This window comes from Ascaphus truei, chromosome 1 (genome assembly GCF_040206685.1).
Source record: "Ascaphus truei isolate aAscTru1 chromosome 1, aAscTru1.hap1, whole genome shotgun sequence".
Taxonomy (NCBI): domain Eukaryota; kingdom Metazoa; phylum Chordata; class Amphibia; order Anura; family Ascaphidae; genus Ascaphus; species Ascaphus truei.
Window position 1 is genome coordinate 493,577,011 of NC_134483.1, and position 21,206 is coordinate 493,598,216.

Here is a 21,206-nt window from a genome sequence, read left to right on the forward strand (position 1 = left end):
TAATCACAGAGAGCCACGTGTTAGAGTAATATAATTACACGCAAGAATATAAAAATAAAGATACATACAAAATATAGAAAGGAAGAGTAAGATGCACCAAGACAGCCCACGCACCGCTTGTTTCTATTCAATTTATACTGCTTTTCTACTAATAGAAAATCATTGTTTTACTTATTGTGAATTCAAGAGGCAAACCAAGCTGGCCGTTCTTTTCCCCCCCTTTTTCCCCCCATTGGATTGAAGCAGGCGGTCTCCGGAGCTTATCCCCATTCATTTCAGCTCCAGGGACCCCCTGCTTCTGGAGATACTTACCTCCATAGGGGGTGCTGGTAGCCGCTTCGCTCGGCTACCAGGGTTCACGTAATGGCCGCTTTTCAAAGCTCCAGCGCTCTGCGGGCCAATAGGAAGCTGTGACATCATCCAGTGCGACTTCCCATTGGCCCAGGTGACGCAGGAGCTTTAATATATAGCTTTTATACTGGCACCCACTACAGAGGCAAGTATCTATGAAAGCAGGGGGTCCCCTGACCTGAGATTAATGGGGTTCAGCTACGGAGACCCCTGGCTTCAATCCTATGTAAAAAAATAAAATAAGAAATTACGACTTTAAAGTGCAATTGTTTAATGTTTATCGGAGAACGGAGAAGTGTCTCACTATGTATATTATTTCATCACACCGGAAATATATGTTTGCAATGCCAAAGAGATCGGGTGGTGGTTCAAACACATGGAGATTTGTCGACAAATATAAGCATTAGTCGAACAGGACAATGACAATACCCGATAAGAAGCTAACTTTTAATGAGCAAAAATTGCTGCTGAATACTCCATAAAAAAGTATTGAATGCTAAACTCAAGGGGAATTGACATTACGGATCAGCACAAGTTGAACGGGTTGTCTCTATTATTTCGCAAGGTACAGAAATTCCTTTTTTTGTTAGCCCCATAAAGGAAATTTCCGACCACCAGGATATTAAAACTCCCAGGATACCAACAATAAAAGCGACCGAGGATTTTCACAAGTTTTCCGTGGTGTTAATTAAATGATCATTTAACACTGAAATGTAAACAGAGCTATTTATTTTACTGACAGCATAGCCCATTATAAATCCAGTGCAATAAAAGACATGGTGCTAATTCTCTGCATCAAGTTCCCACAACACTTTAAGATGCCTTATCGTGTCTAAGGTTAAGCATCTAGACACAAAACAAAGATAGCGCTCTACTCAACTTCCAGTTCAGCTTTCCCATCGTTCAGTGACCTAGGTAACACTTTGAGCGAAGAAGAATAAATTTAATTTCACCAGCGTTTTGTGAGGATTAGGAACAATTGTTGGCCTGCAATGACTTTTCGCCCTCTCTCTCTATTTCTCCTATGTGGCATTCCCCTGGTTCTAAGAGAAAATGCTGTTGGATTAAGACACAGAACAAACAGAACTTTAAAATGGGGGGTGGGGGGACGGGACTTTCAATTATCTAGAGCAGAGGGGAAGCAATCAACCTCTCTCTTTTGGGCTTTTCACAGCTATTCAGTGAAACCAAGCTCCTTAAATCTTTCATCAATATAAGAAATAAGATATCGTTTGGTGAAACACTTCCATCCTTATTTTGACCATATCATTTTATTTTCCCCTCTCCACATTTCTAATCAAGACCACATCATTGTATTTGCATGGGCCACTTCAAGGCTATTTATAGGTTCTCTTTCCCAGCGTAATAATGCTAGATTAATACTTTTGACATGCTCCTTCGACTTTTCACTATTTCCGTCATTAGGATTTAGTTTCCTACTTAACTGAACCTTTAGTGGTTTCCTATATCATGAGAAAGACAAAACCTTAAAATGCCTGGAGCCTTTTGCAAAAAAAAGTTTTAAGTCTAACATGTCACGGTTGCATCCAGAAAATGAAGAGTACCACATTTGAACAGTATAAGAAATTAGCTGGGAAAATAAAAACAGATATATGCACTGGGTTCCTTCTGATTAAATCAGAAGCTTCCTTACCAGTGGTAAAAATGTAGAAAAACTATTTTGTTTGGCGGAATTACTTGGTAAACATCAGACATTATAGGATCTATTTATTCACTAACGTGTGATAGCCATGATCTTTTGGCTGGTAATAGACAATCTTGAAAGACCTCTCAATATATAAAAAAGGTACTATGCTTTCCATTATTTGTTGCTGCTTTGCCACTGTGTGTTGACTTATTTGGTATGTCATTCTGTGTATGTAATATACATAACTCGGCACCTCCACTGTACCGTACTGAGGAATATGTTGGTGCTTTACAAATAAACAATATTAATAATAAACAACAAAATAGGACGGCTTGGTAGCAGTTGAGCAATGCATATTTCCTATTGGGGATATATCAAACCTAAAAATAAAATAGGGAAATTTCTTACATTTGACACACAACGGAAACTTTGCATGTCCTACTTTTTTTAAAAAAGAGAAAAAAATGTATACATTTCTCCTCTCCTATTGTAACTCTGCTCTCTCCAAGGCCAAACAACACTACTTTTCCTCACTCATCAACACTCACAAATTCAATCCACGCCGTCTCTTTTGTATGTGTCACTCCTTAGTCTGACCGTCTCCTCCCAGCCTTCCTTCACCTCAACCTTTTGCCAACCATTTTAAAGGCAAGGTGGTGCTATCCACAACGAGATTCCACCTGCCTCTTCCCCCTCCTTTTTGCTTCTACCTAAACCTCCTTCCTCCACTCTTGACTACTTTTCTCCTGTTACAGAATTGGAAGTTTCTAAGCTCTCTTCTCCCTCTACCACATGTCTCTCGATCCCATCCCCTCACACCTGATCAGATCTCTTACTCCTGTCTTAGTCCCCACTCTCATTCAAATCTTCAATTCCTCCCTAGCCTCTGGCACATTCCCTTCTTCCTTTAAGCATGTGGTGGTCACACCTATTCTCAAACAAACAACCTAGATCGTACGTGCCGTAATAAGTATCGACCTACATCCCTCCTGCCTTTTGCCTCCAAATTACTAGAATATCTCATGTTCACCCGTATTATCAACATTCTTAATTCGCATGCCATCCTGGACTCTTTACTATCTGGCTTTCATACATCTCACTCAACAGAGACATTTTGCCCTACTAAGCATACTCAATCTCTCTGCTGCTTTTGATAGCGTTGATCACTCTTCTCCTTCATAGCCTAAACTCTCTTGGTATCCGCAACAAAGGTCTACCTTGGTTCTCATCATACCTCTCCCATCGCACTCTCTGTCTCTGTCGCCAACATCTTCGCCTTCTGTTGATCTGTCTTTTGCTTTACCACAGGGCTCTGTTCTGGGACCTCTCCTTTTCTTTCTCTACACACTACCACTTGGTGACCATCAATTCTTTTGTCCTTGGATATCATCTCTATGCAAACGATATGCAAATATAGCTATCCATCCCTACCCTCACTCCTGCAATCCAGTCCCAAGTCTGAAAAAATCTCAAACTCTGCTAAATCTATCCCCAAATGAAATATTTTAAAGATAACATTGAATCCTGTAGAACATAGCCTCTCATCCAACTAGTAAATATTGGATTATGGACATACACAATCACGTAATATATATTTACTCGATAATTCAATCATTAAATGAAGGCTGCCAGTATCCTTATGTTCTTATTTATCCATTGCCGTTTCTTATGTTATCTGTTCACTAGCCACTGTACTGTTGAGTATAGAACATTAAAAGGTTTAAATGGCACATGCTAGATCACCATGAAAGAGTTATTATTTGTATATTGAGCTTTGTTTGATACCAACTTGGTCATATTACTTGAAGAGAAAGATGAAAAATCGAGGAAGAATGAGCAAGGACAACTTAACTCGACAAAATCAGACTCCATGCATTGTTCATTAGCCTTAATAGCTTTGGTAATTAGTCACGTAACATGCCATTGTAATCAAACACTACGTTACATATAAGGATTTCAAATGTAATATTTTTATTAAGCAAATATGGGCTTGAAATGCTGACATTGTCAAAACTAATGCATAACATGATTATATATGATAAAAATCTTTACAGCTGCAGACCAAGCAATATCCTACATGTGTGTGTTGTTTTTTTTAAATAAATCAGTTCTGTTCCATGAGAAAATACATGGCGCATTTTTTTAAAAACAACTCTGAATTACATTTGTAATGTATTATAATGTAACAAGCATTTTTGTTTCTGTAGCAACCATTTACAAAGTCACATCCCCTTCTTCTTCTGAAACAGGCTCTGGCACACTCCTTTTTGAGCCCTGCCTTCTCTCTAGCAGTGCACCAATTTTATCTAGTGACTACTTGGTCACATGACATGCCCCACTGAACTTTGCATCTTTGCTCCTCGTGCTGCACTAAACCATTTAGTGAACCCCTGAGCTGAATCTTCGGCGATCAATCACAGGAGAACGGATAGATTGGCAATTAAGCTAATTACTTATTGTGTGGATTGTATTGATGCACATATTATAAGGGGGAATAAGAAAAAGGAAAAAAATGCAGCTTGGATTGCTGCGTTAAAGCAGCAATACAGGTTTAATTTGATTTATTTTTTATTTCAGGACTGAGGCAGGGACAACCTGCTTCCAGAGATACTTACCTCTGTAGCGGTGCCAGCAACTCTCTTCAGTTTAAATGTCCCGGTCACGCGGGCCAATAGGAAGCCGCACTGGATGACATCACAACTTCCTATTGGCCCGCATGACGTGGGACATTCATTTAATGTATGCACACAGTTTCTATGACTGCAGAGATACCGGCATCACTACGGAGAGTAAGTACTGTATCTCTGGCAGTAGGGGGTCCCCAAAGCTGAAATGAACACAGTTCAGCTCCGAAAACCCCCTGCTTCAATCCTGTAACAAAAAATACATGTGAAACCCCTATTGCTGCTTTAACAAAATGTCATAGAAAAAGAAGTCCAAACGTAAACCGATATGAATATCAGTGTTAAGTTGGATAAACTTATCTAATTGATGATTTACAACATGTTGTGGATGTAAGGGGCAAAAAAACCCAAACAAAAACAATTTGATTTTATACCAAATAAGGAATCTTGATGTATTCTTAATCACAATAGGTCATCTATATAAATGTCTGTATAAGAGACAGCGATAAAAAAATCTTGCAAAGCTAAAACCTTATCAGAAGTCACAAAGGAATTCAGAAATGAACTCCTGCTCACAAAACAGGACAAACAGGACAGCACATTAACTACAGCGTACTGGTTCCTGGCAATCGGAGAGCACACAACACATGCCCAGAAATTAACAAGGCCTGTAGATTACTGCTTGTTAGGCACAGTCCAGTGGATTCAAAACTGTGAGATCTGCCAAAATCGTAAATTTATTCAGACAAACACCTAACAGGGAAACAAAGTAAGAGGAAAAATAACCCGCGCCACTTTTTCTCAATGTGTATTACATTACACGATGTTATATTCTAAAACAATGGCAGTTTTTTTTTTGTTTCTGCCAATAACAGCAGGAAAGAAAACAAAACATAATCCTCAAACCTACGGCGCAATATCCAACGTGCTAAAAATTTGGAAAGTATTACCTTACGTAAGGTTTTTTTTTTTTTATCGTATGAGTTATTTATTTTACAAATTTGGATAAGAGAAAATACATAGTCCCGATGGGGGTGGGGGCTGGGTACCTGGTTTTATACAGTATGGCTACCGGCAACTTCACTCTGGGGCACACGTTGGAAATCATAGTTCTTCTCAATAGCCTGATGCGTGACAAGATATCCAAATACAGAAGTTATCTGGTGACCATTAAGTTTTAAATGAAAATAAAATAGAACTTGAATATAGTATTATTATTATTATTGGAGCTGGACGGACCTGATTTTCAGCACTGGTTTTACCAAAATCCAATGCACACACCAAAATCAGAAAGCAGGATCGGGCACCAAAAGAAAAAAAAATCCAGCCGCATTTCGTGACATCCCCATTTTACAAATCCGGGTGAGACCGAGAGTGATACACCCTAATTTACCAGGCTAATTATTATTTTTAAAAAGTACACAGACTGGAGTGGCCCAGCTATTTTTACATATACATACACACATTCGCGTAAGTGAAGCAGGATCAGGTGCGCAGCTGCCGGTTGCAGTGGTCAGTCAGTGCCCTTAACACAGGCGCCAAGGAGTAGATTTTAGGCGCGGTACTTGTCCATCTCTGAAATATATATGTGAATATTTTTTTTTGCTATATATAAGTAACCTTGTGTGTGTGTGTGTGTGTCTGTGTGTGCTCATACACGGTCACACTGCCCCCTAGCAGGTTCCTCTCCAACGTGACTGTGATGGACATGAGAGCAGCCAATAATAACGACTGTGGAAGAGGAGGGACTATGTGGGAGAGGAGCCTTTAAGAAATTTAAAGGCAGCCATGTTAGATTAGATCTCTGCGGAACTGAGACCAGCCGGTTCGTTTGAGGTCTGCAGAGAGAGAGAGTGCACGTGGTGACAGCAGCCGAGAGCTACAGTTTCATAGTGGAAAAGAGATCACGTGCTGCTGGAGGGGACCCAGTGGCACCTTTTCAAAGAACAGGCCTGCAACGGGTTCAATAAAACACGAGCTCCCACGGTGTGCCGGCACCATCATAAGCCAACATGCCCAGGATTGGTGGTTACTACACCACTGACACTGAGTCTACCCATGCAGCACTATTTGGGGATTGTGTTATATATGTGTGCAGTGTGTACTGACCCTCTGCTGAGGATCACACGTGCGTGAGTTTAATAAGTGTGTAGTAAATTAAGTGAATTACCCATACCGTGTTTGTATTATTCCTAATGTCTGACTCAAACAAGAAATGCTTTCTAGCACCAGAAAGGACTTAAGTAGAATGTAAATAAAGATATTACTTAATTGTAACATGTTCCACACCCAGACCCGACGTTTACACACCGACACACAGACACACGGCTTCCCCCAGATATGCAAAACTTGTGAAGCATCAGATATATACATACTATGTATGGAATGCTCAATGAATCTTCAATTACCTGAAGATTAGTACTTTATTTATTTTTTACAGCTTTACTGACAGGTGTCAAAGATAAAGGATAGCAAATATTACACCGCTATGTGGGATAGGGGCATCTGAGGCATTTCTGTTGGCTAAATGTTCAGTTTAAGTAAAAAAAGAAAAAGTAAAACCTGTTACAGTTTGTCGTCTGCCAAGCAAACCACATTTACCACTAGCCTTCCAGTGTTCGTATTAACTTCAAATGCAAAATACCAATACAGAATCCAAGTACCGATTTAGTAAAGGGAGAAAAGGTATTTACACTGTCCACAATTACTTATTTACACAAATAGAGTGAATGTTGAGAGACTGCCGAGGTGGGCAGCCATTTTAATTTATCAAGGAAATAAAATGGACTAGTGCTTTGACAGGGCAGTTAATACCACTCTTCATAGACTTTCCACACTGCAGCTGCTTCCCTCTTAATATATTAGTCAAGGGACTCTCTTTATTCCTTCGTCAGCATCTCAAATCCTTTCTGGAAAGAAAAGTTGTTTTTCCAATGCTGATTGGCAGTTGATAGTGAAACAACTCGCATTCTATAGCAGAGGATTAATATTACTTCAGAAATAAACAGAGTGTTATTGTGCGTGAGGTCTATAAGCTGAAATACTCCATCAAATGCCCTTATTGGTCTTTTATTAAGCCTTTATATTTTTTCCTCATGCCAGAGCAAGCAATATTGCTATAGCACAAGCAATAATTCGTTTATTGCCTAAATGTACATATATGTTTTTTTTATAAAATATATATTTTTCACCTATTTTGGTATGAACCAAAACTAAAGTCACATATGAACCATTTATCCAGCTCCATCCATTAATCCATTTACCTTTTGTATCCATTTGTCCTTGTTTGTCCCTATTTGGTATGTCATTCTGTTTATATAAATGTATATCATTTTGTTCCTCCATGGAAACGCACTGTGGAATATGTCAGCGCTTCATATCTAAACATTAATAATAACAACAACGTGTAAAGATGCATTTCAATATATTTGACACATTTGCACAAAACATTTCCTTTACCCTTTGCCCCATGACCACATCCCTTATTTTTAAATCGTAACATCGTTTTGATATTCAGAAAATAAGTGATGTAGAAAGCCCGTTTTGTAGTGACTCCTAAAAATTAGATTTTTGTAAAGCGGCTTCCTAACTCCGTCCTTCCTGATATCAGCTGTACTCTTCCCGTTAACAGACATCACTGTATATTCTGCTTATTTTTCATTTTTTTTTACTGTGCTCATTAGTTCCCCATCTTTTAGACATATCAACTCTTCCTGATATTTTGTGAGCGTCACTGACTTGTACTCATTTTTTTCTTTTGTTATATTATTTGATGTATGCATTAGCCTGCAAATGGAGGCCAACCATTCCCTTGGAAGTCCCAGAGGGGCCAGCAAACCATTTGCAATGCATTGCTGGTCTCTCTAGCGCCTCATGGGGGTAACAAGAGCAGAGGGCCGGCTGAGTGCTTTCACTTCACTGCAATAACAATATAGTGTATGTGTTTGAGTGCGATTGCACCTATAAGCGAGATAATTATCTTCAAAGTCAACAATAATGTAAAAGACATTAGTCATTGAGTGACAGCAGAAGTTAGGGGACTAGTGTCTATTCAGGATTCTACCTTTTGCTATTCCATGAAACAGGCTTTTCTAATCATCGATTAAAATGTCACTGTAACGGCTCTAAATATTAGCTATTCTATTCACCAGGCACACCAGCCATCTGTAATAAACTGTATTTCATCCATTTCTGTGCATCACCAATGTGACGACTTGTTGACTATACAGTACTTCATCAGATAGAAAATATATCTCGTCATCACGGTTGGATTTTGTTTTTGTCTTTGTCTAGTTAATACAGAGGTTATCAGAATTGTATTGAATAGTATAATAATTACTTTATTAACGCTTACGCTGCCAGAGGGACTCCCAGGGCATTGCTCCACTCTCACATAACATACATTTCATTAACAATAAAGATAAAGTACTTTGGGGCCTATGCAGAGAGCAGCGCTATTTCAAAACTCGCCATTTTTTGGAGAAAATCGCGCAGAAAACAGCAGAAAATGGCGAGTTACGAAAAACGCGCCAATTTTTTTTTTCTATTTCTAAAACTCGCCTCGCGGCTGGCGAGAACCTCCATCTCGCCAGTTTTAAAAATATCCTTATTCAGAGAGGCGCGAACGGCATCTAGCGGCTGTTCGCGCCAATAAAATGGCGCGATTGTCTCCTTTTTGCCTCGCCAGGAAAAGTTGGCAAGAAGCTGCCGCTCGCGGCCATAGCAAAGGAAAAAAAAAGGCGCAAATTTTTTTTAACACATTTCTGCAGCGCGTATCTCGCCAATTTAAACTCGCCACACGCATTCATGTTAAACATAGCAGAATTCGCACATTTCTGCATATGGAGAATAAAACTCTCCAAAAAAGCTACTTTTTATTAAACTCGCCAATTTTAAAATTCGCTGCTCTCTGCATAGGCCCCTTAGTCTTGTTTCTCCCACCCTCCACCCCCCTTCCCACCCCCATTTTTTGCTTAAAAGACTTGGGTTGGCGTAAAAGTTGTTCCTTAGAAAAATTCACAATGGCAGCAATATTTAAATAGTTTTAACAATATTTGGAAACTGCTAGGGAATTTCACAAGAAAGAGAAGGTGCAGGATTTATAAGAAAGAGTAAAAGATCCTTTAAATTATTTATACTTTGCACAGAGCTTTAAATGAAAGACAATCTATCTACAGATGTAGCCATATATCTAATTCACAAGTGTCCATATGGATCTTCTACCAAGATTTTTTCATCCACTCGAGTTGTACAAAAAAAAACCTCTACAGGAGCATGCCTAATAAAAAACATATAAAAACTAACATTTCTAACATGGTTTTCTATTTTTACACAAAACAAGGTTGCTTGCATATCACCGATATTGCATCCCGTGCATATGACTATGCACGCTTCCGCTAGTATTGAAATAAGTTGACAGTCTCTTGTTATTGACACAGGCTAGTAAAGAGGTGCAATATTATTTATTATGTATTTATTTATAAAATATTTTACCAGGAAGTAATACATTGAGAGTTACCTCTCGTTTTCAAGTATGTCCTGGGCACAGAGTTAAGACAAATAAACATGGTTACAAATACAGTTACATAAATGAACAGGGTATCTTTATACTATATTTGTGAAAGCACTGTATGCCTGTCTGCATGGCCTCTGTCCCTAGGGGAAATCTCATTGGTCCCTTTGCCCGCCCGCCCCCGCACACCTCTCATTGGCCTGAGGCGGAGTGACGGGCCAAAGGACACACACAGACACACAGACACACAGACAGACACGGTAGGGGTGGGGGGTGTTGTGGGGCTCACAGTGTTAGCAGCACATCTCCCGGTCTCTTACCCGCCGGTCCTCTTCCTCCCCGAACATCAGCCTGAAATCCAAGTCATCGTGACCCGCGCACACCTCCTCCTCTCCCCGTGTCTCCCACCGGTGCTCCGCTCACCTCCCCCCCGGTGCTCCGCTCAGCTCCCCCCCGGTGCTCCGCTCACCTCCCCCCCGGTGCTCCGCTCAGCTCCCGCCCGGTGCTCCGCTCACCTCCCCCCCCGGTGCTTCGCTCATCTCCCCCCCGGTACACCGCTCATCTCCCCCCCCGGGGCTCCACTCAGCTCCCCCCCGGTGCTCCACTCACCTCCCCCCCGGTGCTCCGACAGGCAGTGGGCAGGCAGCCTGTACCTGCCACGCGGCACCTAAGATGGCGGCGCCCGGAAGGACCCCCTTCCTCCCTCGCGGACTAACTAAGATGGCGGCGGCCGGAAGGAGAGGTGACGTGTGTGTGTCTCACTGTGTGTGTGTGTGTGTATGTGTGACACTGTGTGTGTGTGTGTGTGTGTGACACTGTGTGTGTGGGGGGGGGACTGTGTGTGTGACACTGTGTGTGACACTGTGTGTGTGTGTGTGTGACACTGTGTGTGTGACACTGTGTGTGTGTGTGTGTGTGTGTGTGTGACACGGTGTGTGTGTGTGTGTGTGTGTGTGACACGGTGTGTGTGTGTGTGTGTGTGTGTGTGTGTGTGTGTGTGTGTGTGTGTGTGTGTGTGTGTGTGACACTGTGTGTGTGTGTGTGTGTGTGTGTGTGTGTGACACTGTGTGTGAGTGTGTGTGCCCCCCCCTCCTGTCCCCTGCCCCCCCCTCCTGTCCACTGTCCCCTCCCGTCCACTGTCCCCCCCTCCCGTCCACTGTCCCCCCCTCCCGTCCACTGTCCCCCCCCCTCCCGTCCACTGTCCCACCCCCCTCCCGTCCACTGTCCCACCCCCCCCTCCCGTCCAATGTCCCCCCCCCTCCCGTCCACTGCCCCCCCCTCCCGTCCACTGTCCCCCCCCTCCCGTCCACTGTCCCCCCCCTCACGTCCACTGTCCCCCCCTCCCGTCCACTGTCCCCCCCCTCCCGTCCACTGTCCCCCCCTGCTCCTGTCCACTGTCCCTCCCCCCCTCCTGTCCACTGTCCCTCCCCTCCTGTCCACTGTCCCTCCCCCCCTCTTCTCCTTCTGTCCACTGTCCCTCCCCCTCCCCCGTCCACTGTCCCTCCCCCCTCCCCTCCTCCTGTCCACTGTCCCTCCCCCCTCCCCTCCTCCTGTCTACTGTCCCTCCCCCCTCCCCCTGTCCACTGTCCCTCCCCCCTCCCCCTGTCCACTGTCCCTCACCCCCTCCCCTCCTCCTGTCCACTGTCCCTCCCCTCTCCCCCCCCCCCTTTTCCTAGCGGGAAATTTAACTCCTGGGCAACGCCGGGTCTCTCAGCTAGTACATTATATACAAGACTTTGCATGCACAGTTAAAGAAAATATATGAACAGTCTTTTGGAGTCAGATCTCAGATGATAGGTGCTGCATGTGGTAGGGGTGAGGAGCTTGTTCAGGTAGCTAGGTAGCTTGCCCATAAAGAATTTAAAGGCAAGACAGGAAAGGTGAACTTTGCGCCTAGACTCTAGTGATGACCAATCTAGTTCTTTGAGCATTTCGCAGTGATGTGTGTTGTAGTTGCATTGGAGAACAAAACGACAAATTGAATTGTAAAGGGTGTCAAGTTTGCTAAGGTGGGTTTGAGGTGCCGTGCCATATACTATGTCTCCAGTCAATAATTGGCATTAGCATCTGCTGTGCGATACGCTTTCTGACCAGGAGACTTAGGGAGGATTTGTTCCTGTAAAGTACACCTAGTTTGGCATAGGTCTTGGTTGTCAGGGTATCAATGTGCATCCCGAATGTTAAGTGGGAGTCAAACCATAAGCCCAGGTATTTAAAACTGGTAACAGGAGTTAGGGTGGTGTTAGTGGTGTTATCTTTAGTCAACTCTACCATTTAATTGCGGTACACACTCAAAATACATATTTTTGCTACATCATGTTGAACATAAAATGGTTACCATATCTATAAAAAAAACCAAAAAAACAGCTCTCTTCCTATTTACATTTAGAATGTTTGCTTGGTGTAATGGCAAATTTAAAGTGACCAGCACATTAATACATTTCTACCACACGAGATGAGGGAATGATGACATTTTGCAGTCTCTCAACGTGACACACTGCTATGGTACTTTAATTAGTATTATTACATTGATTAACATTAGAGTTAAACAATGCATGTCAGTGTTTACTAAGTAGAGGCTGCACATGTCTCCTTAATTATATAAAAATAATGCAGCACATCAAGAATTGTCATCCTGCCATTGCATGAAAGGTCTTTAGTGTCCTCTTCTGAACAAATCAGCGGTAGCTATCATGGCAGATCACTGTATGAGTAATGATGTCAATCTGTCCAGACAACGGTAACCGTAGCAACAGGAACCTGCAATTCCTATGTTACTGTTATTGAATTTATTGTGGCAAGGGCCAAACAGGCCTATCTAGTACAATGAAGCAGAATACTCTGCTGACACATCAAGTCCCTCACACTTCAAACAGAGCTGGCAGAATTCATTCAGGGATATTTTGTATGTTGTAGCATCTCCGCACACAGAATTGATGAATCTAAAGCCACTACAGGATTTCCCTGTATATAACCGTGTCGCAACTTTGCTGCACAGTGACAACAAATCTGAACAACAAAACAAATGTGAATTGTAAAAAATAAGTTTAAAACAAATAAGCCATGTTAAACAAGTTACGATGCATTGACTACCCCACGTGTTTAAGTGCCAAATGAAATGTTTTTTAGTTCTTCCGAGCCGACACATACCAAGTTCATTTCCGTGTGGTCACTTATAGAAGAAGATTTCATTAAAGTATACAATGCATGATCTAGTTAGACATATGTCCAATGGCATGTACTTCTCAAGAGCTTTGAAGTCACAACCAGTTAGGGCTCAACATAACAGATAGGGCAATTAATGAAGCCGTAAAAAAAGTAATGGAAAAGAATGTGAAACCGTCAATTTCACATGGGATAGTTTGAGCCGAAGTTCCCTGGGACACCCCATTGCTATGTGGCAGATAGTACTTTTGTTAGGCTTACCGGCAAGAAAAGATTGTTAGTGCAGCTGCAGATGGTCCTTTGCAGTGGGCATACAACTTTGTAAGTTAGAGATTTCAATAAAAGTAGTATTCTAAGATATCTGTCCATATAAAGTGCACGGCTTCAGTGAAGTTTAAAATGCATACGATTGGAACATCATCTGGTCTATAAAGCAAAATGCAGCAGAGAGCAGACAATAATATGTGCATAATACATCCTGATGCTCTTTACATAAGGTAAAAGATCAGAGTAAAAGGGCAAACCATCTAGATCTCAAAATATACTTCTACTGTAGGGATTGTTTCCCTTTTTAGAAGTAAAATCGATGAATTTGTAATAGAATAGACTGTTCTGTTAAACCCCTTTCACTACAAGAGACGCCCGCAATGAACTGCATTGTGAAATCATTTTGGAGTGGCTAATACGTTTGGAACTCAGTGGGCCAAACGGCAAATTGATTTTCTCCCGATACACCGAGCAGTCAAGATCTATTTGCTTCACAACAGCACTAACCAGGCCATCGTTTTTCTCTCCAATAAAATTACTATTGTTGGACAAACCTGCCATGAGTATATAGGTCAATACAAACACAGCATTTCATGCAGAAAAACTGGACGTACTGCAGTCTTCAAACGGGAGATTTAAAAGAAAAATATATATATATATATATTTAATTTCTTTATAGTTTTCTTGGGATACAAGATTAAACAGAACTAATAGAAATGCTAAAATGGAAAAGGAAATTTAATTTCCTATTTTTCTTTTGTTTCATTCGCCAAATGACACAAGTGTTAGCTAAAGATACACTTTTAATTCAGCGATTTATCTTCCAATGATAATAAAATCAGAACTAGGCACCAGCCAACAACTACAGTATTTGCATGCCACTGCTTTTTCACACATTAAATATCACTTATTTGGTATGCAGTCACCCTAGACTGTTAAATATTAATGTAACCAATTCTACTTTGCAGCATACAAACGAGCCATATTTCATGACACGGGCATGTGTCTAAACAAGGAACTGTAGTACAGTATGTATCCAATAAGGCGATCACCAACAGCAGGTTCTATTAATTAAAGTCTGACATGTCCCGTAGCCTGCTGGCATCTTTAAATTAGAAAATAAATAACTCATTATTTTAATGAATGATTTACTAAACACCTGCATGAAAACGTTGACTAGAAACTAACAACGTCTCATCTAAGAGGATAAAGAAGCACAATTATTTCATTTTTTTAATTAAACACTAGTACAATATTTTCATGGTGTTCTGGTACATACAGAGTAATAATTTGAATGTATACATTGGTTTTGTATGTCTTAGTCTTCCTATAGACTCGGACAGGAAAATATAGACATCTTATAATTGACTATGATGTGAAGCAATCTTTAGCCCCCTCAAATCAGCCCTTCTCCCCATTAAATCAGACAATTATTTAAACCACACAGCAGCCTTATATAAAACAAAACAAAACAAATCAGAAATAATGTGTGTAACATATAGCAATCATATCTACTCTATGTTCCAAAAATATTGCATATTTATCTATTTATTGTTGTACAGAATTAGCTGCGAAATTGGGTACAAAGTACCTTTAAGACCCTTACCCGGGCTAAAAATAAAAAATAACCCACTGTCTCATTTAAACTCAAAACATATCACTTCTCTTTTACTTACGCTCCCCATCTGTCAACAAGTGCTTGTAATTTTATTACACTGTCCTGCAGTTTATGCAGAGTTGGTATTACTTTACAGAGTCCTGTTAATGGACTGGATAAATGGTAATGCTATTTAAACTAGTCTCCTGCTCCAACAAACACAGCTGCAACTGTACTACTATTTCTAAGCCAGCTTCTTGACCTGACCATGCGGTGCACTGGAAGCCAGTCCAAAGAGAAACCGGAGCAGGCAGCAAAGGGAAAGTATAGTAGACCGCTGGCGGCAATCAACCGTGGCTAATCATAATTCATATGCAGTGAACCCTCTTTCTTTCATATTGCTTTTAGGCTTCCAAACAAGCATGTAGCTAGCCCCTGTCACCTGGCATCTCATTTACAACTAGAGGTCAAATGATGAGTATGCACAGAAGCTGGGGGAGTCAGGCTGCACTCAATATCCATTAAAACCAGGGGTAGCCAACTCCAGTCCTCAAGAGCCTCAGGTTTTCAGGATATCCCTGCTTCAGCACAGGTGACTCAATCGGTGGCTCAGTCCAAGACTGCTTCAGCACACGTGGCTCAATCAGTGGCACAGTCTTGGGCACTGATTGAGCCACCTGTGCTGAAGCAGGGATATCCTGAAAACCTGACCTGTTGGTGGCTCTTGAGGATTGGAGTTGGCCACCCCTGCACTAAACAAAATATTTAAAAGGGCAGCTCATTGTGGAAATAAGACTCTCTAGAGCGCAAGAGTACTGCTTCAGTTTCCTTAGACTTCAACAAAATGAGCCTTTTATTGCTTGTTGTCCATCTCATTTGACATTGTTCAACCTTATTATATACCAAATATCATTATTACATTTCATTTGACTACACACAACATTGTACATGCGGGTTATGTTTTGGCATAATTAGCATGTCTACCAACACAACCTTGAGTGCAAGTAATGTGGTATATAATGTTTGAAGGTGATATCATTAACCAAAAGCAAGTAGACTTGTCTGGCCGCTCTCACATACAGTAGGTTCATGGTTTGCAATAACAAAGAAGCAATGGGCAAAGACATTAGATAGAATGTTTAGAAGTACAAAAAACATTGTGGCAAATTAGAAATTCTGTGACTTTTTTTTCCTGTTTACCTGCATCAGTTACAAAGGGAAAACGGTGTCGATTTTTCACAATTCCGCCTGTAAACACCCATCGCGTTGTGCAAAGCAGCCTCTAGTTTAGCATGCGCCATTGTTACTTAAGATTTGATACAGTCCAGATTGTTAAATCTAATAGTGAGGGATCTTGTATTCTTGGCTGAAATGCAAGCTTTGAATCATTACACCAATTATACCGCACTACACTTCAGGAAGATCAATCAACGTCAGCATGAATCCAGATGAAAATATAGAACGGGATCAAAAGAAATGTACTTAAATTGTTTCTTTTCTTTTTTTTATAGGGATTTCATGTGGCATGTGTTACACAGCACTGATTCAACTATATTTTCAAAACAGTTAATGCATTTCTGAAAGCACTGATGTGCCATTAGCCGATATTCACTTTATGGTCCGATCAGCAATAACCCTTGGGCAGAGGAAATGTAATACCGCAGACACCAAAAGTTCTATGCCCGCCTCTACATACGACATTCTCTTTAATGTGCTATCTTGTACACCAGTGAAAAGCATTATGAAATTTAACACGAGACTTGCCACACCTGATGTCAGCACATTGAAAGTCAATTATTAAGTGCGTATTTCAAACCGAGTTATGCAAGTTTGCTTGAAATTCATGCTCCCTATGTTTCTGTCTGCTCCATCTATGCTCTATTACACTTGGAATTGGAGACACAGACCATGTTATCCTGAGGGTGCAATCAAGTAAGGGAAATACAGTGCATTCAAACCCATTCCAGGACAGAAAAAAACCATGGATTCAGGTTTTCTGTCTTGCAGATACATTTAAAGAACCAGCTAGGGTTTAAAATCCGAAGCAGACTTAATTATATTCAAATGGACACGCTTGAAATGGCATTCCCACTTTATTTGCAAGATACCTGCTTTAGCAACATTTCTGGACTTTAACCTTTGTCCCATATTTTCAAATGGTCACACCGAGGAATGCAGATAAAGATCTGTGAGAAGACATCTGGGGATTTAAAGGTGCGTCCAGCCTCTGCTCACAACTGAGATATTGTTACACTCATCTCAAAATAAAAAGGGGTTCTATAGTTTTAAGAGAGTTGTTAATTTTACATGCGTGTGTTTTAGGTTTAAGCACCAAAAAAATGTGCTCGTCTTATGCCAGTTGTTTTTAGGACAAAGAAAAGCTGTATAAAAAATCCCTGTCCTGTATTTGTGCTTCTTAAAAACTAAGAGCTGATAAAGGTATTAACTATAGAAAGGTTAAGGTGTAGTCCCGCCTGCTCTGTTTCTCTGTGTTTTTTACATCAGTGAACCACAGGGGCCGCAGAGCTGAAACTAATGACTTTAGGAAGGAATGCTCCTTTAAGCATTGATGATAAATTGTTTTAAACAACTATTAAAACATCATATTTTGGCTCAGATTGAAGGGGGTTATCATTGATTCCTCTACAAATGAATTGAGTTTCTGTACAGCAGTGCCTGTTCGGCACCATGGCTTTTTAATGAATCACCCCCTATACTTTATCCCCATAGTTTATGTTGTAGGGCACTGCTAGCAAAGCCAACTGGTTTCACAGAAATCTTATTGTTCCAGAAGATAATATTTGCCCCTTTTTCCAGCCACAGTTATTTTGTGACCAGTTGTCGGCCATTTTAAATTCCCAAAACTGCCACATCTGAGATTTTAAAAAATAAATAAAAAATACCCTAAATGATGGCACTAGTTCAGTTAAATAACAAAATCAGTTTAAGATAAATCCCTGAAACAGAAGGGGGTGGGGGTGGGGGTGGGAGGAGATACTTCAAGAGTAAGATGCACCTCGCTTCCCGGTTAAAGCATATATAATGTATGTGCTGTGAAAAAAAAAATCATTTTTCTAACGGAGGAAGGTATTTTTAGCAAAAGAGTAGCAATCTTTAAGTAAGCTCTTTACAGGAAGAGTGCCATTCATCCACGTGACATGATGTCCACTATAGCTCTTTGCTTTGCGACTTGTATCGAGCCATTTCCCTGGGAAACTACTTGCAAAGTAAACTTGCTTTCAACAGTAACTCTTAAGCCCTTTAGTACAGGAGTGGCCAACTCCAGTCCTCAAAGGGCCACCAACAGGTCAGGTTTTCAGGATATCCCTGCTTCAGCACAGGTGGCTCAATCAGTGGCTCAGTCAAAGATTGAGTCACCTGTGCTGAAGCAGGGCTATCCTGAAAACCTGACCTTTTGCTGGCCTTTGAGGACTGGAGATGGCCACTCCTTGCTATAGTACGCTACAAGATGTTACTGGCTCCTCTGGCACTGAAGAGGTTAAGTTAACATGCATCTTCTATCCATCGTTTATTGTTACAGTAGCAAAGAGAGAGAAAAAAAAGTTTACAATGTGGGAGGAAATGTATAAAAAGGAGTTTTACGTCAAAAATGAAGGCACAAAATCAAGACATCTTATAAACAAACCATAATAGTTAGTCATATTTTCAAGGTTACTTACAGTCTATATAGTTTCGGAGTCCCCAGAAAGAGCAGCTCAGGAAATACTTGAAGGTTATTTCTGTTTAAGCGCCTTAAAAAGACAAAAAAAAAAAAGATGATTAAAGCTATGTGAAACAATCCAAGTTATTTTGTTGATGCTCAACCGATTCTGTTCTCTGTGCCCCTGCTACACATAATAATATTATTATTACTATTAATAATTATTATTATTTTTTATTATAGGCATGATTACCTTTTAAAGTTTTTTTTAGGTAATTTTCTGTAAAGCGTTTTAATTTATTTAATGTTTTCTTATTCACAAATTGCAATGCACTAAAAAATGAAACTATCATTCTGAACCGTGTCACATTTTATCAGCCACTTAACATTTTAGTGTTCGTTTTCTTAAATAAAAAATAATAATAATCTATATCAAATTGACTTGGATTCAAGTTGGTAGCTGTAAATAGGCTGGTAGGGAGATAGCGTCAGGATACAAAATACATCTTGCTCAACGCCATAAAGAAATCGTTCAACAGTATCCTGTACTTAGACCAAATCCACTTCCAAATCAATTAAAGCTGAGACTCAGTACAGACTGTGGTCCATATCCGGCCCATAATGGGAAATAATGCAGCAGCTTTCACTTTTTCGCCTCTGGCTTACCTGTTAGGAGAACTAATAACCAACTATCCTCTCCAGGTGGCACTTTGCAGAAACAATGCATTCTTAAGACATGTAAAGAATGTTTGCACGGACCTCTGCCCCAAGCAATACAATGCGGTAAATGAAGAGCAAGGCAATAACTATTGGAAAACTTTAGCAAAAAAATGTATCATGTTTCAGGTGTTGAGGGAAGTAAGAAATGAAACAGAATGAAAGAACGCAGTTTGTAAGAGGAACATGGAAGTAGCATCTAGCAAACACGGAGGAAGGATGAGCGGGCATGGGAAGAATCAACAGCGCTTCTCTGCCTTGGAATTTGTGAAAAGGTCTGCAAAGCGCTTCTCACCATAATTTCAAATTAAGGTCCACAGAAAGTGTGTACCTTAATGAGTCTCCATGGCAGAATGCCCTATAGTGTGAAGGTTAACAAATAATTTTGATTGATGCCAAGCTTCAAAAAAGTTAAAACCCTTCACACTTCATTTGGTCAATGAGACATGCTAACTGTATGCAGACACTGAAACACACACTGTAATATATGCAAATAGAGAATGCTAATTTGATCTAGAAATATCAAATATGATTGCCAACTGGCCTAAATGTAGAGAATCCTCTTGAATTTGGAAAGGGGGGGGAAGGATGTCACAACTCAAGCCAGCAAGGACAGCAAAAGGTTTGAGACTTTCTGTGCTTTTGACTGGGTTTAGTAAAGAGTTGGAAAGCAAAAGTACAAAGGAAAGGAGCGAGAAAAGACAGAGAAATGCTGTATATGGAGGAGAGCATGGTGACAGATGGAAAAATATATGCTTATTCATTGGCCACCACTATCTAAGCACATGTAAGACTGTACTCCCCTGTTTTAAATCTTAATATGAAAGAGAATTATTGAGCAATAACTTGTTAAACAGACATATTTCATATTCATGGTTGAATTTGACAAACACACAAAAAAAGCTTTTCTATGAAACATGCCAGTGGTTCTGACAGGATTTATACTGAAATACAAGCTGAAAACGTGGACTCTGATCTGAATGTGTTAAATGGACCACCATGTATTTTGCATCGCCTGCCTTATAATATTTTAACAAGCCCCTCAAGTTTTAAAAACGGCCATGGAAACTTTTCTATATCCTATTGAAATACATTATTTTTTTATTCTTTACACTTTAATGGAATTAGCTCAATGTCAGTAAATACACAATAACGGTGCTCCCCCAAAGGAAAAAAAAAATGCAATCTATTATGCTCTATTTTGAAAAAAACGATTTGTTTTTGTGAATGTCCCTTTTCAATAAACCTGCTCTGTGATGAAGTTCTGAGCCTTTTATTTTATGATACAGCACCTAAGAAATGTGTGCCAGTAACGTTGTACTGTTAGGGGTAGAAATACAAATGGTTAGAATATTCTCACAAGGAAACAATACATTTACTGTCTGTAGCAGGGTTGGGCAACTCCGGTCCTGAAGGGTCACCAACAGGTAGGTTTCCAGGATATCCCTGCTTCAGCACAGGTGGCTCAGTCTTGGTCTGAGCCACTGATTGAACCACCTGTGCCGAAGCAGGGATATCCTGAAAACCTGACCTGTTGGTGGCCCTGGAGGACTGGTGTTGGCCACCCCTGGGCTATAGGGTCGTGTCCTAATTTATTAAACAGTACCAAGTCGTAGGGCACCTTATGAGCAAAGGAATTGGCCTTAAGGTGCCTTATGATTTAG

The 21,206-nt window shown here is 40.6% G+C and overlaps 1 protein-coding gene across 10 annotated transcripts in view; it reads right to left on the bottom strand.

The window, feature by feature from the left end:
* The window catches only part of SLIT2 (slit guidance ligand 2), a 297,113-nt gene that overhangs the window by 260,562 nt on the left and 15,345 nt on the right, over positions 1-21,206 (bottom strand). For all 10 annotated transcript variants that reach the window (XM_075568739.1, XM_075568766.1, XM_075568749.1 and 7 more), the window contains exon 4: positions 18,845-18,916. In XM_075568739.1, coding sequence (XP_075424854.1) covers positions 18,845-18,916 — 72 coding nt within the window. The remainder of the gene's footprint in view (positions 1-18,844; positions 18,917-21,206) is intronic.